Genomic DNA, 17,239 nt, shown 5'->3' on the forward strand with positions numbered 1-17,239 from the left:
CTCCACAAGTCCGTACACTGGGTGAAGGAATCCCAGGCTTTCGTACCTCATTCAACGTCGCAGGTAAAGGCGGCGGAGCGTTCAGGTCCATCAGCGAGGACTTCGAAGTGAGCCCTGCCAATGGCACCATGTCACTTGCCATCCCTGTGCGCACGTCACCTACCCGTGGAGGCTACGGACCAGATCTGAAGCTCTCGTACGACTCGGGTTCGGGAAATGGACCGTTCGGATTTGGCTGGAGTATGTCAATGCCGTCCATTCATCGTAAGACAACACATGCTATACCGCGATATGTGGACGATGAGGATGATTTTCTCATGTCTGGTGGAGACATCATTAAGAGGTTGAATAGTGAGGGTATACAAGAGACAAGAAATGAATCTGGCATTTGTGGAAAGTTTCTTGTTACCACATATCGTCCACGAGTCGACTCTGGGAACATACGAATCGAGAGATGGGTTCGCAGAGAGGATCTCGAAGACGTGCACTGGAGGACAATCTCGTCCAGCAACGAGACTAAAATCTACGGTGATAGTGACAGCAGCCGCATCTTTGACGCTTCTGGCCCATCAAAGAGGATCTTCTCTTGGCTTTTAAGCCGATCTTATGATGCATCAGGCAATGCAATTGAGTATGTATACAAAGAAGAAGACTCGTTGGGCATTTCTGATGCTACTGGAGCCATGCCTGTGTGGGAAAAGAATCGGGAACAAGACGCAAGATACCGCGAGAGATATATCAAACGAGTCAAGTACGGAAACAGAAAGCCAAACCGTGATCTTACTACTTGGGAAGTATCGGATTGGCCCGAAGAATGGATGTTTGAGGTCGTCTTTGACTATGGAGAACACGATAAAGGCAGTCCAAGCACTGAAGAATCCCATTCCTGGCCAGTTCGTCAAGATGTGTTTTCACAGAGTCGCCCTGGATTTGAAATCCGTACCTATCGTCTTTGTCGCCGAGTTCTCATGTTCCACCACTTCCCCGAACACACCCAAGAGTCAGAGACTTTCGTCTTCTCGACAGATCTTCAGTACAACGAGTCTCGACAAAGGACTGTTTTGGCCAGCTTGGTCGCAACAGGATACTCGTCCTACAAAGACAACAATGATGGGAAACAAAGGTACAGATCAGAGTCTCTGCCGCCATGGTCATTTGAGTACACAAGTTCCCCCGAGGCCAGCGAGATTGAACTCATGGAGGCAAAGACTTTTAACCTACTCGAACTTCCTACATCTGATGCACGAGTTTCAGAGTGGCTGGATCTCGACGGCGATGGTATGCCAGGGCTGTTGACAAGGTCTGTAGATGGCGCCCTCTATTATCAACGCAATCTTGGGTCAATTTCTGGTGACGATGACCCACAGTTCTGTGGTCCAGTCCTTCTCGCACAACAGCCCAGTATGACTGGCGGGACTTTCCAAGACCTTGATCGAAATGGAAACCTCAACTACGTTCTCCGTAACGAGCATGGTCACCTTGAGGGATACTATGAACGAGGCAATTCTGATACCTGGAAGAACTACATCGAATTTCCAGAAACAAGCAACGGGGATATATGGCAGAGCACTATCGACATCGACTTGACGGGCGACGGTCATCCCGACCTTATCTGTGCAGCAGATGATTCCCAAGTCTTGATTTGGCAGCAGAACCTCGGAAAGAAAGGCCTCTCCAGCTATCAACGTGTCATATGCGGACATGATTGGGAGTCTTGTCCACGCTTGATCAAAAACCAAGATGTCCAGACCTATGTTGGAGATATGACTGGTAGCGGCATGTCGGACCTAGTTGAGATCTCAGTATCGTCGGTTAGATATTGGCCAAACCTTGGCTATGGAACATTTGGTGCTGCAGTAGATATGGGAAACCCACCAGCATTTGCTGCCAAGGACTACTTTGATCACAGTCGAGTTAGACTCATGGACACCGATGGTAGTGGCACTATGGATCTCCTCTACGCTCTGCCAACAGGGGGCGCAGCTTTGTACTACAACCTTGCTGGCAATTCATGGAGTAACATGGTATTCCTTCCCCATCTCCCGGCTATTATCACGCCTATGTCGATATTTACCTTGGATCTAATTGGCAAGGGGGCGGATTGTCTTTGTTGGGCAGATACTTCAACTGATGGGAACAGGATTATGTACCTCGACATCACGGGAGAAACAAAACCGCATCTGTTGAAGTCTTACAGCAATGGTTGGGGTGCAACAACGTCAGTGGACTACGCTCCATCGACCAAGTTCTTCGCGGAAGATACCAGAAATGGACACCCGTGGTCAAGCAAATTGCCATTCCCAGTTCAATGTGTCTCAAAGGTCCAAGTCGAGGATGCCATCACTGGGAATCGACAGTCTACCGAATACATCTACCACAACGGTTGCTACAACCCGACCGAGAAGCAATTTTCTGGCTTTGAGATGGTAGAACAGTTTCAGAGCGAAAGAGTCATCGTTGGAGAGGATGAGACATATGAGCCTCCTGTTACACACACCAAGTCGTGGTTCAACGTTGGTCTGAGCCTTGTAGTTGATGAGTCGCGCTTTTTGACCAAGCCAGCCATTCTCTCTAGTCTACAGGATTACCACACGGATCCCGCGGAGCTTGTGAACGCACTGAAAGGGCTCAACGTGCGATCGGAGATATATAGTCAGGATGGAAGCCCCAAGTCTCACTTGCCCTACGTTATCAAGGAGGTGTCGTACCATGTCAAGATCTCGCAAGCACGAGACACAAACAAGTATTCCGCAGTCCAGGTACTCCCGCGTGAGACATTCTCGAGAGCGTACGAGAGGGATATGAGTGATCCACGTGTCACACACGATATGGTGATCAAGACCAACGACTTTGGAGACGTTGAGGAAAGCCTGAGTATCGTGTATCCTCGTGCTGGGAAGACCACATTCGAAGATGTGAACAAGAATCAAAAGGCTGGAAACATGTCCTACACCCAGAATTGGTATACAAAGATGGTGTCAGAACCTGAACAGGAACACTTCCGCAAGCCTGCAGCGTACAGGCAACAGGAACACGAGATACTCAGCTTTCCATTCAATGGGACCCTCAAGTTCGACGACGCTCTTGCGTTCAACTTCAATGGATTGCCCACCACAAAATGCTCGAAAACATGGAAGGCTCTACGCAGCGAGAACAAGGCGTTTTACAAAGACTCTCTCTTGCAGAGAAGACTTGACGAAGGCGAGCTGCAGACGTTTTCACTGCTTGATCAGACCTATGCCCTGGCCTTTACACCAGACATCCTAGCCAAAGTCGAAATAGGTTTACGGAATTGCAATGTTCCCGGCTCAGTCGAAGAGCTTTTGACCAAAGGGTCATACGTGAAGCTGAAAGACAGTGACGGTTGGTGGGCTCCATCGTCTCAGTCATTTTTCTGTTCATCCAAGACTGCATCGGCAGCTGAAGAGCTCAAAGAGGCACGCAAATCCTTCTACACCCCTTCGCGCTTCGTCGACCTGTTTGGCAACTCGTCACGGCTTAACATGGATAAGGACTTCCTATTAGCCACAGAAGTTGAGGATGCTATAGGAACTGCGACCTCGTTCAAAAACAGCTACGAGCACTTGCAGCCTGTGGAGATCATCGATGCCAATAGTAATTCCGTACAAGTCGTGCTGGATCCACTGGGCGAGTCGATCGCGGTTGCAGCTTCGACAAGACGCGACGGGGTTATAGAAGAGATAGACAGCCTGGAGAATATGGTCTTAGATGCCAGCCCTGAAGATGTAGACGACATTCTTCGCGATCCTACGGGCGAGGTCTCGACTCGTCTTTTGGGTAATGCTGCAAGCAGGACTATCCATTACCGCGATAGATATGCCCAATGGAAGTCTCGTCAGAATGAGACATCAACATCAGTCGATCCGGAACCAGCATTGTCACTTGTTCTATCACGGGACCTTTCATTCAAGGAGTCCAGTAGTCCTGAGATTCGAGTCATCGTTTCGTACATGAATGGACTTGGGTCGCAGTACCAGGAGCAGCACCTGAGTGACCCAACTACGTTGGAAAAACGATGGTTGGTACCTGGCCTTGCCATTCCAGACACTCAAGGCCAAGTTGTGTGCACATACCAACCTCGGTTTGCAACTTTAGCAGCGCCAATTCCATCCAGTTTGATGAAGACTAACGCTGCATTCACCTTTTACGATGCAATGGGTCGCAATGTTGCGTCCCTTGCTGCCGATTGCACTTGGTCGAAAACAGTGTATACCCCATGGACGACAGTTGAACATGGAGCAGGAAGCATGGTACTTCAGTCCAACGCACGAGATGATCCTGATGTTGGCCATTTCTTCTCCCGAATCGCATCCTCCCGATACTCTCAAAGTTGGTACGACAAGCGCAAGCTTGGAACAGCACAAGAGAAGCGAGCTGCAGAGAAATCAGCTGTATACTCCGATACTCCACTTACTACTCATTCGGGTAGCTGCGGACTTCCTGTTAGAACTATCCAACAAGCCGGTGGCAAGACATACACACGGAGCTCCATGTATGATGTGAGTGGCAATAGGATTCGAGATGTCGACTCGTATGAACGGACCGTAGAAAAGATGCTATACGATAAACTTGGTCGACAGCTTCAGACTACAGGCATGGACTGCGGTGAATCATGGCTGCTGCTAGATGCCCAGGGAGGGGAGATTCTGTCCTGGAATTGTCGTGGATACTCTTTCATCACTCGTTACGATCCCCTACGTCGGGAGACTGAGAGATTAGTTGCGAAAGCCGCAGAGATGCCGAAGCTCATCTCACGAATCACGTACGGAGAGACCTGTGGCGATGCCATCAACCTGAACTTGAATGGCCAAGTATGGAAAGTGGAAGATCAAGCTGGTGTTCATATCAATACCCATTACAACATCCGCGGCCACTGTCTAGGGAAAACATTACAGTTCACAAAAGAGTATAAGCAACTGGTCGATTGGAAACTTGATCAGACGCTTGAAACGGAAGTCTACCCGCATACATACTTCTATGATAACTATGGTCAAGTGTTACAGGAAGAGGATGAGCAGGGAAACCGCACAAGAAGAAATTATTCACGACAAGGGCATGTCGTTTCGGTCGATTTCAGTTCCATAAAGGGTCGTGACTGGAAGTCATATCTCTCAGGGGCAACCTTTTCAGCTGATGGGCTGCCTATAACTATCAAGTATGGGAATGGAGTCGTTTCTGACTTTTTCTACGATGACGAGTCCAGAAACCTCATCTCGCAAAGAACTACGCGCCCATGCCGGGGTAGAAGAGAGTTGCTTCAAGACAGGACACACGTTTATGACTACGTAGGGCGTCGAATATTTACCTCCGATGGCTCAGAACAAGTCAAGTACTTTGGTGAAAGTCGCGTCAAGCCCGAGTGGGACTACACATACAATGCGACCGGTGCCCTGGTGATTGCCACAGGGAGAGCTCAACTCTCTGGAAAGATTGGAAATGGCAACCAGTTGACACCCCACAACGCAATGAACGGACTGAACCCATCGCGCGGTGGTGGCGATGGCAATTTACTTTACCAATATCGCGAGACATATGATTATGATCGTGAGGGCAATATCTTGATGATGAAGCATGAGGCGCCTGACATCAAAGGGGTTACAAGCTGGACGAGAAACTATCATTACGATGAGAAGAGTTTACTAAGCGACGATCCCCGCGTTAAGAGCAACCGTCTTAGTCGGACGTCAATTGGAGACACAAACGAGGGCAAGTACATGTATGAAGGCAGTGCCGGTCTCTCAGGCTGCATAACGACGCTACCGAAATTCTCCGAGCTCGATTGGAACATGAACAATATGCTCTCCTTCTCGTCAACGCAGTACGTCAACGCTGGCACTCCAGAGAGAACATACTATGTCTACGACCACGCGGGCAACCGTGTGCGAAAGGTGACCGAGACTGCAGCCAAATCTGGTGAGGAGCCTCGTAAACAAAGGGATACATTGTTTTTCGGTGGAGTCGAACTGCAAACAAAAAGCAACGGATCACTCTTATGGACCACGCGTGTCAAGGGTGATGGTATCGTGGCTGTGGTGGAGGTCAATAGAAATCAAGAGACACCGTTGGTGCGATTCCAGGCGGGACGCGACATGGAGTTCGACGACCAAGCACAGCTCATCTCATATGAAGAGTACTCGCCCTTCGGTGCCGTGGTTTACGCGGCTATGTACGGGAATATCGAAGCGCCTCGGGCATATCGTTTCGCCAGGTATGAGCATGACAGCGAGACGGGCTTGTACCACTGTGGACAGCGCTACTATTGCCCATGGCTGGGCCGTTGGACGTCTCCAGATCCTCTTGGTGACGTAGATGGGCCGAACCTTTTTGTATATGTGAATAACGATCCTGTAAACTCGCACGATCCTTCGGGAACATCTGGCAAGAAAACGAAAGAGGGCACCAGAGAAATGTACGCGGCACCCGACGATCAAGGGAAGAGACGTCTTGTGGATGAGAATAAGGCAGTGGCCGACCGCATAGCGAAGTATGAGAGGAAATTACAACGACAAGAACGGAAACAGCAACGAGCCATAGCTAGAATGTCTGGCACAGATCCCATCCTAGGTTCCAGGGCACGGTACGCGGTTGGCATAGCCGCAATGGGCAATGCACTGGGCCGCATTTCAGGAAGTACAGAACTCCATCATACCTATCCACAAGAGTACAGGGAGGAGTTTTCCGACATCGACATCAATGTTGACAGGACTTCGGTGTCTATTTCAAAGGAGGCACATTATATCTGCACTTATGGCAGCATTCTGGACAACCTTGTTGCCACCAACAAACGATGGAAGAGCGAGTATTTTGATACACCGGACACTGGTTATTATGAGCAGATGGAGCAACACGAGTGGTATGACGATGACCCTGGTATGCAGTACGCGATACGTCTGCATTTGGCCTATGAGGCTCGCACCCTAAACGGTAAAATCATGGCTGATTTTGGCATAAACCCCAAAGGCGAAGATGGGAGGAGTATGTTTGTGAATTACGATGCCGTGACAAAAATGAGGACGGCAGGGCAAAGGAGGGGCGTGCGGAATGATAATTTGATACACCACGAAACATGGCCTGGTAGGCCGTTTAATACTGGTAACAGCGATACGGACAACGCTGGCGGACCTGTGCATTTCCAAGTGGCTGAGGAGCAGTATAATGGCCTTGATGCTGATGCGCAGGCGAAGTTTGATGACTTAAGGAACCAGATGGAAGCTCTTTTGGGGAAGAGATAGTGGGAGATGTATTAGACTGACTGGAGTATCTTGACTGTAGAGCATGGGAATGTTTCTTTTTTTTCATTATGTATTAACTGTTCATCACTGCACTGGATGTAAACTAATGTTATTGGCAACCAAAAACATTACTTGCTGCTTGAAGATAAATATAGATAATTGATCACTATAACCAAGGTCAACGCTATTGTTCTGGTGGAATTGCTCTGGAGTTCAATGTGACAACTATCAACACTAGTACCTGCACTTGCGCTCTTTCCGTTCAATAGATACCCAGTACAACCGAGCTTGCTGATAGTTAGAGACAGCATGCGAATCCGAACTACCAACGCTTCCAGAGCTTGAAAATCTGGTTAGGCCCCCCGTGATGCTTGTAGGTCAAAATCGGTGACTCAGGCCCCTTGCCTCCCTCAAGATCCAAGACACAATCAGGATATTTGACACTCCAGATTCTACATGATTTGTTAGATGAAGAATGATATGACTGTAGATACATTGCAAACTCACGATACGGTCGTGTCGTTGTTCAAGTTACGAATATCTCCACCTCGAACAACCCACTGAGCATTTTCATCAGACCAGGCTGGATTGCCTGTGGTGACTCGTTGTCCATGCCCTTATCATCTGTTAGTAACTTGGCATATGTTGCAAAGTTGGTACACGTACCGTTGGCAACTAGCCACTGCTTATTTGCTTCACTCTTGATAAAGAGAGTTTCGTTGTATGGTGACATGTATACGGACCAAATTTGGTTTTTGTTGGTTTCATGGTAGTACTGGCCACTGAGAGGTGCATATTATCAGCTGGGAACACATGGAAAAATGGGGTTACACTAACTATGAGATGACGGGCCCAATGCCACCAGCGAGATCAATCATTGCTCCTGTTTGTTCAATCCGGAAGTTGAAGGCGGCGACAAACTTCGGCTTGGGAGGCTGGGGAGGATTATCAGACATTTTTTGCGAGTGTGAATAATGCTTCTTGGAGATTAATGAATTATCTGTCTAGGTATTTGCTGTTAACAGTCTGCGCATGGGCTATATAAGTCAGGATAGTGCGGGGTGTTTCTTCAACGACACTAAAGACGGAAAGCCCATGCTCTGGACTAGTGGCACTACTGCAGAACCCCTTGTCCGGCTGCGCACTAGACCAAGACTATCGAATTGCCAGGGTTGTTCAAACTGTTCAAGACACGCCCTACCCTACTGCAAAATGCTGAAAGCAGTTCCAAAAGACTCGCCCGTGTTTTCACATAAGCTGTGGTATGATCCATCAGCCAGCCACAGGAGGAAGTTGAGCGATTTCATCCGTCTATGGAAATAGACTACTTCACTGCATATGGCGAAGTGCCAGTTTGTAACAACAAATGTAGAGCTGGAATGCAAAGGTGCGTCTACTCAGCTGACGAGTGTCCCCCATGCTTCAAAGCGACTTATCGGGCCGATGGTTTCTCCGAAGAAGGCGCTTGGGCCACAAGCAAAATTCACTTTGTTTGCTGACTAACTTTTCAGATCAAAGTTCGATTGAGCGCAAAACACCATTTAGCTCGCCAGCAGGTCTAGGTTAACCGCAATCAAATCGGCTCAAGGTTTGAGATTATCCCATATTTGTCGGTCACATCCTTCATATTCATCGAGTTTAGTCATGTCGATATCTGAAGTGCATCTCAATCACTCATCTTCACCAGATTTGCAGTAGAGGACAGTTTTGGTCGGTCCATTCCATATGTGGTAGGGCAACAAGGGTTTAGGAAACCATCAATAAGTCAAAAGAGCCAAAGGGAACTTAATCGACTTGAAAGACCACACAGACAGTAGGGTCTACTGACAGGCCTAAATTGCAACACTCAACATGGTCTATTGAAAAGTCTTTCAATATTTTAGAGCCATACAATATTCAATTTTTACCTTGCCTTCAAATATCGAGAATAAATTTGAGATCCTAAAATGCCAAATTAGCAATAGATCAGGTAGACCCTTGGGAAAGTAGGGTTATTACCTCCAAAGTACCAGATACTCCATCTCTTGAGCTTCCATCTATTGTGAATTTCACAAGATCTGTTTTCTTTTTCTGCAAAGCGAGTATTCTCTGTATCATATTAGCCTTCAAAGCAAGTCCCAACCTGTGACCCCAGAGCCGACTTTGTCTAAATCTTACCTCTTCCACTGTGTTTTTCATTATGTATCTGAACACTTTGACAATATTTGACTGGCCCATTCGAAGGGCTCTCGCAATAGCCTGTTCCTCAACTGAAGGGTTCCACTGTGGCTCAATGATATGAACCTGTGTTGCAACTGTGAGGGTAAGTCTGTATGTCCGTTAGCTCAAGTCCAATTATTTGGGTGATACTTAACTAACCCCACTGCTCCGGTTTGCATAGTGATGAGAAGAACGGAGATGGCAGGGTCATTTTTGAACTCGTTTAGAACCCTTAGTCTCTCCCCATTTCCTAAACTGCCGTCAATGCGCCTCAGAACGATTCCTCTATCTTCTAACATCGTTTGCAGAAGATTGAGGGTTGTTGTCCAGTACGAAAAAACAAGGCTTACTCGGTCAGTACTGTTGAAAAGAATAAGGATGTAGTTGAGTTGGAAGACTACATACCTCTTTGAACGCAGACAAATGTTATCTGCTACAGATTGAAGTTTCGTGGACAGTCCTAAATGGATCCTTGCAGGTTCTCTATGCAATGTGTAAGTATATAGTTTTTTGCTATAATGAGGTGGACTTCTATACTCGAGAGAGGATAGTTGAACTGATTGGCTGCGGCTATTTGAATGACTAGGTGTGGATGGTGATAAGGATCGCTGGCACTCTGGACACATGGAGTCCCCGTTCAACTTTGCCATGTTGTCTTTCTCGGCTGCGTTGCAGTAGTCGCAGGATACGTTCAGAGTCGCGTCATCTAATGTATTTGGAGGCTCGAGTAGTGTACCATGATTGCAAAGTCGTCGCAATTCTGATATCATAGAGAAGCGTAGTGTCGCCTTTTTCTTGTCCATCTTAGTTAGGCTACTGACAAGGTCGTCTAGCTCGGACCTGTATTTTCGAAAAACGTCGCTATAGAGATTTTGCTCGTCATGGTGGAGCGATAGTGTTATAAGCTCGTAGTGGGCTGCAGGGAGATTCAGATACTTCTCCGTTCGCCTGAGACAAACACTTTGGAGCAGCATCTGAAGAGGATTAGTTGACCCAAGAACATTTTCGGTACGGAGTGGCTCCAGGATATATTGCCGGAAGACATCCATATTCGAAAAAGGCTCGAACTTGAAAAATCGCAGTAATGACACCAAGTCATTGATGCAATTCTGGATTGGAGTCCCTGAAAGGCACCACCGGCGTTCTGTGGCTAGGCTATCTGCAGCCTTGAATTGCTTGGAACTTGGATTTCGAATCCAGTGTGCTGATATCATATTCAGTCCACTACTACCGAGAAGAACCTGGTGATCATAAATACTTACCCTCGTCAAGGACAACTCTAAACCACTCGACGCTTTGAAGAACCTTGTGGCGTTTGCAATCAGAAACAAGTGTCGCAAACGTAGTCAAGACAATGTCGTAGTTCATTAAGGATGTCGATTGGGTTGATCGAGATTCACCATGGAAGGTATTAACTCGTAGCGATCCATCTCTGAAATGCCTGTGACCCGTATGGTTAGTAACACTGACTAGTATATGCATCAGCTGCCACTTCTTTACTTTGAGACTTCTTGTTGCCAGACATCCATAATCTCTTTATATGCCTAGTCAGTCGAGGCTACCTGTTTGTCTTCAGGGATAGAAACTCACGAGTTGATGTTACGACTACTAACGTCGCACTTGTTCGAGGATACGTCGGCTGGTCCATATCAACGTCAATGTTGGTGTTTTGGAAATTCTCCGCTGAGCATCGTGAATGGTAGATTGAAACCAGGATTGTTAGCGTTTTACCAAGACCCATTACATCTGCCAATATTCCACCCAATGACAAAGATGGAATGGCCTTGTGCGACCTATGATTCAACGGTTAATTTAGATGTTCTGCTTTAACTTAGAATTCGCTATCGACTTACGGGACACGGGTATGGAACAGAAGCTCCCTACCAACTTGCTGACAGTATTCGGGGGTTTCACGACGTAGGATGAATGACAAAGCCGTCTTTTGGTGACTAGTCTTATTAGTTCTGACGATTTGTAGGTAAGTGTAGGTAAGTGTAGGTAAATGGCCGCCAAACTTACTCTTGAAGGGGAGTTATGAGATCATCCGTTAAAATGATTTCTGGATCATTGATACCTAGGTTTGGCAACCCATTGTCGAGAGAAGATAAGACACCTTCCACCACGTCTGAGAATACCTTTGCTTGGAATTTGGGCTCGTCCATACCAACTAGATGGGTCATGTACCTTGGTCCGTCTTGTGGATGAAAGAACTGCGGGTTCAAGTACTCCACACCTTCCTCGAGGTAGAATGGGTGCTGCAGGAACGCTCCGACTTTAGAAAGTTGTTGTCCGATATCTCGAGCGTCTAATTCATATCCATATATGTTCACAGATATTTCGAATGGCGACTTTGCCGACTTTCGGGAGAGTCCTTTCACAGCCTTTGACTCGACCACAGCCTTGGTGAAAACACCAGCTTGTTCCTTGAGAGCTTCCAACTTCTTCGCCGTGATGATGTCAATCATGACGAATGTGTTTGAGTCAGGCACCGTGAAACCCTGAATGCTATCGTGTACGTGAATACCGAACAGGAAGAAATCCGGGTCTCGAATTACCAGTCGATGACTTCCATTAGATTTTGGAGTCGACTCGGCGTCCAGGGAGCCAGCCGATTTGGCCCGAACTTCACAAAGCTATACAGGACGATATCAGAATTTGAGACATTTAATTGACGATATAAGATGAACACACCGTACCGAAGCATATCGGTGAAGGCGCATTCGATTGGCTGTTTGGAGATGTGGTACTCATAAACAGCTCTAGGTGTTGTCGTTTTGCGACCGAATTACTCGAGTCATCGTGGTGAGCGAGTTGGCGCTTTGACGACATTTTAATATATAAGAACAAGACTGTATCTATGCGAGACAATTTTCAGAAGCCCAGAATCAATTCGTTACTATAGGAAATAGTCGTCTTATTAGTTCCGTCTCTGAACTTGAAGGTAGTTAAAAACATGTCGGTGTAGGCCAATACCTTATATTTCCATAAAATTGATCGCAGTTAGCTAGCGACTAATGCACAGTTAACGTATGGCAGCTGACTGCACTATGACGACCCCTTCTGTACAAGTGTCTAGTCTTGATGACAAAGGAAAGAGAGAATATTACTGATTCGTCTAGAACACCTTACTTGTACACCTCTGTGGCGAGGTGCTAACTGCGATCAATTTTATAAAAATGTATGATACTCATTAGGGCGGCAGATGGGTAGCAAAAAAGTAGGGACTTGAAGCAATTAAGACTAAATTATTAGACCACTCTTAGGCTACATAAACACTAACAGTGATCTAACATTTGTGTTGACTACTTAATCAATCCTGGTTTTTATGCAACCCGCCTGGGCGGGAAGGTTCAGCGTGGACAGCCTCGTCTGCCTAGCTTGTGTACTTAGCCAATGAAATCAATAATTGTTTCATAAATGACGCCTTCCAGGCTTACATTGCTGCTTGGTGGTGGCTGTGTAGAGTCAGCCAAGGCGCCCGCGTCCAGCAAGGCATTCTGAACGTACTTGTGTTACCCGTGAAAATCTCTTCCGGAAATCCCCCATCTTTTTCTCTCTTCAACCGAAGCCAAATAACACATACAAATCAAACCTATTCAGAGATACCATCGTGCTATCATCTTGACGCAATGTCTTCATCAGTATCTCAGATATCACCATCTGCTGGTGGGACTCAGGCACGTATAGGGCCCGACCCTGTCTTTGACAAGGCTGTGGCCAAGTTCAAAAAACGCCTCACCAAAGATCAAGCAGCAAAGTTCGCGAATTGCACAGTAGACGACGTGAGAGACCAAATTCGAGATATTCAGAACCGTCATGGCGCTCAGCGACGTTTGAGAAACATGGAACGCATTTCTAAATTCGTCGAAGGTATGGTACAGCTGGGCACGGTTGTGGAAGTGTTCCTCAATCTCCACAACACTGTGGCATTGATCTGGGTAGGTGTATATCCAAGTCCATAGGAAAACGAAGATTGAGACGCTAACTATATGGAACAGGGTCCTATTAAGTTTCTCCTTGTTGTATGTGTTTCCAACGATGGGCAAATCCACTAGCTAATCTTTCACTCACAGACAGCAAGCACATGGATTGATACCGTCGATAGCCTACTTGATGTTTATGGGCAGATTGGAGAGATTCTTCCAGATCTCACGCGCAACCGGCAGATTTACAAGGAATACCCTTCTGTTCATACGCATCTTGAAGCTTATTACTGCGATATCCTTCAATTTCACAGCAATGCTCTAGATGTGTTTGCTAGGCCAGGTGAGTACCAATCTCTATATCTGGCGATCAATTGAGCCTTACAACTTTAGGCTGGAAGGTCTTGTTTCATTTCGCCTGGAAAACATTCAAGACCCAGTTTGACCCCATATTAAAAAGCCTTGAGAGACACAGGGTCATGCTCTCGGAGGAGAAGCTTACAGCTGTGATGCAAGAAACGCAGAAACAGGGACAATCAATTCAAGACAAGCTTCATCAGTTGAACAGAGATTTGCAAGAGAGAGACAAGAAAGATGCCGAGAGGGACTTAATTACGCGTCAGAGTCAAATCGATCAGCAATTCCGCAGCATTGAGAGCAAAATCGATGCCCCAAATTACCATGAAGATTACGAAATTGCATCGCAGAAACGATTTCAAAACACATCAGGCCAATGGATCCTTAGTCATCCTCTTGTATCAGAATGGCTTAACCATAGTTCCAAGGCAGATGGGAAGATATATTTGAGTGGTATACCTGGAGCAGGTGAGATCACTGCACGCATACGAAAAGTAAATTGATTATAGACTAACCTAAAATTAGGCAAAACCGTTCTCACATCTAGTCTAATAACTCATCTAAACGAACTAAAGGCATCTGCTAAGGATTCTGGTGACAGATTCACCATATCCTACTTCTACTTCAAGCACGATCAGCCAAAGAAAAACTCATTCGTTTCCCTGCTTCTATCACTATTAGCCCAGCTAGTTGCTCAAGATGAGAGCTTGCTTGATCACATTTACCATGCTCGCCATTCTATGGATTCGCAGCAATTTCGATCATTGGATGAGGTCTCTCGCCATGTTTCAATAGCGTTACAGTCATAGTCCCGATGTTTCGTCATCATCGATGCATTGGATGAGTGCCCAGAGGCCCCCAAAGTCTTACAGTGGTTTGAAAACGTCATTTTCAAACAAGATGGAACCCCAGGAGATACAGACTTTAATATCAGACTTTTGATATCTGGACAACGGGACGGAATCCTTGAAAGTCAGATGTCCCATTACAAAATGATCCATCTGGATATGTCTCCAGGGCACGACCAAGACATCAAGAAGTACGCGGCGGCTATGACCAGTAAGATTAGGGACAAATTCTCTCTGGACCTAAATTACGAGCAGGAAATCGTGTCACGTGTTACCTCACACGCATGTGGTATGATATTATTTTTATGTTGACTAGCACCTATGGCACACTGACCTTTAACCCAGGAATGTTTCTCTATGCCCAGCTTGTCCTCACCAACCTTATCTCTCAGACATCTAAGTACGACTTCAAACAGGAAATGAAGGCTGAGACATTTCCTGACGGGCTTGAACAAGCGTAGGAGTGATTTCAAGGAATGTTTGTATTTCACGATTGCTAATAGATTCGCAGTTACGACCGCATTATTGTTCGAGTGCTCCGAAACCCTAACAAGTCCGAGAGAGCCGTTGCCAAGCATATTCTCGGAATGATCATATGTGCTTTCAGACCCTTGCATTGGAGAGAGCTAAAAAGCAAGTTGTGCATCGATCCAACTAAGTCGGAAGTCGACATTGACCGTGAGCTTGTGGTGAGCTGCAAGCAAATCTGTAACTCCCTGGTGGATGTCAGCTATATCGATCCATCATTATCATTGCCAGGGGAGGAAATCATCGATCTTGTCCATAGCTCAGCTAAAACGTAGGGTTCGCCAGTCTAGAGAGTATGCATAGAGCTAATTCTGACTCGCGATAGATACTTAGTGCAAACTAAGGAAATTGATGTACCGACCGAGAATGCGCAAATGGCTCTTTTCTGCACGGAATACATGTTATCTCGGCCACTTACACCTGGACTTTCCAAGCACGATATTCATAATTATGCAAACAAGGGTTATTACGGTTTCCATGACTACGCTGTTGCGTTCTGGTGGAAACATGTCCAACAGGTTTTGGTTGCCTCACAATTGGCAGCAGACCTAGTCCGAAGCGCAATGCAGGCTGCTTATCGCTGTGTGATAGATATTGGAGAGCTTGATCAAACCGGAGATTTCGACGATTCGATATTCGACATTCAAAATGTGAAGAGCAAGCTTAAACATGTCCCACAAAGCCTTCAGGACTGGAACACCATCAAGATCTACGAAATGCGAGCAGTCACAATTAGAGACGCAATTGAAGTACAGATCAATCATTTCTACGAACACAAGCAAGCAGCTTTAGCTCTTTATGGACCATGGCGGTACAAGTGCCGGAAACCATGGTGTCAGTATTTCAGTCGCGGTTTCGAAAAGGCACAACAGCAGCAAATCCACATCAACCAACATGAGTTACCCTTCACCTGCGAACATCCGGGATGCTTTGCTACCGAGGTTGGGTTCGAGAAAGAGACTGATCTCAAGACTCACGCTAGGCGATGGCATCCTAAAGAAGAACAATTACTCTTTCCTACGTCCAGGCGACCCGGCACTAGTCATTCCACCATTTTGAAAGCTGCTCGGACGGGAGATCTAGGTATGATAAAGGATCTTATAGAGCAATTGGGTGTTAGTCCAGACTATCAGAAAAAGGGAGGCCACTCTCTCTTAGAGACCGCAATACGCAATGGGCATCTACACGTTGTCCAATACTTGACAGAAATGGGAGCAAATGTCAACATGAAGACTTGGAAGGACGCCCGGCCCTTGAATCTATTAGATGAAGCTGTCGCGCGTTGTGACTTAGAAATCATTACTTTTCTTTGCAGTCTCGACAGCTTTTCGCTGGCCGTGCGTAGGTTTGATTACAATCCTTTGCGTAGGTGTGTTAACACCGTCCCATTCCCGCAGGCAATCATGGCTCAACTACTACGCAAAGCTACTAATGAAGACTTGCAAGACATTCTGCTCTACGCTATTGAGTCAAGGAATGCCACAGCTGTTAGATAATTCGCAAAGACCTTCGAAGGATCCTTCTTCCGCAATTCTCTAGTAGTTGCCGCTAGGACAGAAAATCTGCCTTGCATAGATGCTCTGCTGTCGTCAGGTAAATCTGATCCCAACGCACACGGTTTGTTGAGACAGCTGCCACTACATCTCGCGTGTGAAATCGGGACACTTCCGATCGTTCAACGCCTTTACGCTGCCACTACCACAACCGACATTGAAGACACCTCAGGAAACACACCTTTGCATATAGCCTCCATGGGCGGGCATTACGCAGTGGTGGACTTTCTCATCAAAGAAGGTGCAGACATCAACGCTTTGAATCAAACCTCCGAAACACCATTACATTTAGCTATAATGTACGATAGGAGAGGGGTCCAAAGGCTACTTCTACAGAAGGAGGCAGAATTAGGCCTCGTTGGAGACTCAAATGGCTCATTGCCTGATTCTAACCAGACAGCGGGTTTGAAGGCGCGTACGATCCATTCTTTAGCAAGGACGGCCTGGACCTCGCCAAGTCTCTGGACTCAGGTAACATTTTAGGTGGCTTCAACTTTGATGATTCTCTTAATGATCACGGTGGATACGAGGGGATTTTGGCTTCACAGAAGTGATTCTTATATAATGATACTAGCTTG

The 17,239-nt window shown here is 46.6% G+C and overlaps 4 protein-coding genes across 4 annotated transcripts; 2 read left to right on the forward strand and 2 right to left on the reverse strand.

Annotated features, from left to right (window-relative positions):
• Window positions 1–1,196: 1,196 nt before the first annotated feature.
• Window positions 1,197–7,218, forward strand: FGSG_10566 (uncharacterized protein; the record flags this gene model as incomplete). The annotated part of the gene is made up of 2 exons (XM_011321262.1): window positions 1,197–6,996; window positions 7,121–7,218. The coding sequence occupies 2 exons, from the start codon at window positions 1,197–1,199 to the stop codon at window positions 7,216–7,218; spliced, it is 5,898 nt and encodes a 1,965-aa protein (XP_011319564.1).
• A 357-nt stretch (window positions 7,219–7,575) lies between these two features.
• FGSG_10567 (uncharacterized protein) lies at window positions 7,576–8,209 on the reverse strand (the record flags this gene model as incomplete). Its single annotated transcript, XM_011321263.1, has 4 exons — window positions 7,576–7,705; window positions 7,761–7,869; window positions 7,920–8,035; window positions 8,091–8,209. 4 exons carry the CDS (start codon window positions 8,207–8,209, stop codon window positions 7,576–7,578), a joined length of 474 nt encoding a protein of 157 aa, XP_011319565.1.
• A 3,092-nt stretch (window positions 8,210–11,301) lies between these two features.
• FGSG_10568 (uncharacterized protein) lies at window positions 11,302–12,203 on the reverse strand (the record flags this gene model as incomplete). The annotated part of the gene is made up of 3 exons (XM_011321264.1): window positions 11,302–11,401; window positions 11,472–12,085; window positions 12,144–12,203. 3 exons carry the CDS (start codon window positions 12,201–12,203, stop codon window positions 11,302–11,304), a joined length of 774 nt encoding a protein of 257 aa, XP_011319566.1.
• An 878-nt stretch (window positions 12,204–13,081) lies between these two features.
• Window positions 13,082–17,215, forward strand: FGSG_10569 (uncharacterized protein; the record flags this gene model as incomplete). The annotated part of the gene is made up of 12 exons (XM_011321265.1): window positions 13,082–13,390; window positions 13,451–13,474; window positions 13,526–13,718; window positions 13,769–14,200; window positions 14,258–14,505; window positions 14,542–14,869; window positions 14,926–15,037; window positions 15,092–15,379; window positions 15,434–16,149; window positions 16,213–16,449; window positions 16,684–16,960; window positions 17,062–17,215. The coding sequence occupies 12 exons, from the start codon at window positions 13,082–13,084 to the stop codon at window positions 17,213–17,215; spliced, it is 3,318 nt and encodes a 1,105-aa protein (XP_011319567.1).
• Window positions 17,216–17,239: the final 24 nt, after the last annotated feature.

This window comes from Fusarium graminearum, chromosome 1 (assembly GCF_000240135.3).
Source record: "Fusarium graminearum PH-1 chromosome 1, whole genome shotgun sequence".
Taxonomy (NCBI): Eukaryota; Fungi; Ascomycota; class Sordariomycetes; order Hypocreales; family Nectriaceae; genus Fusarium; species Fusarium graminearum.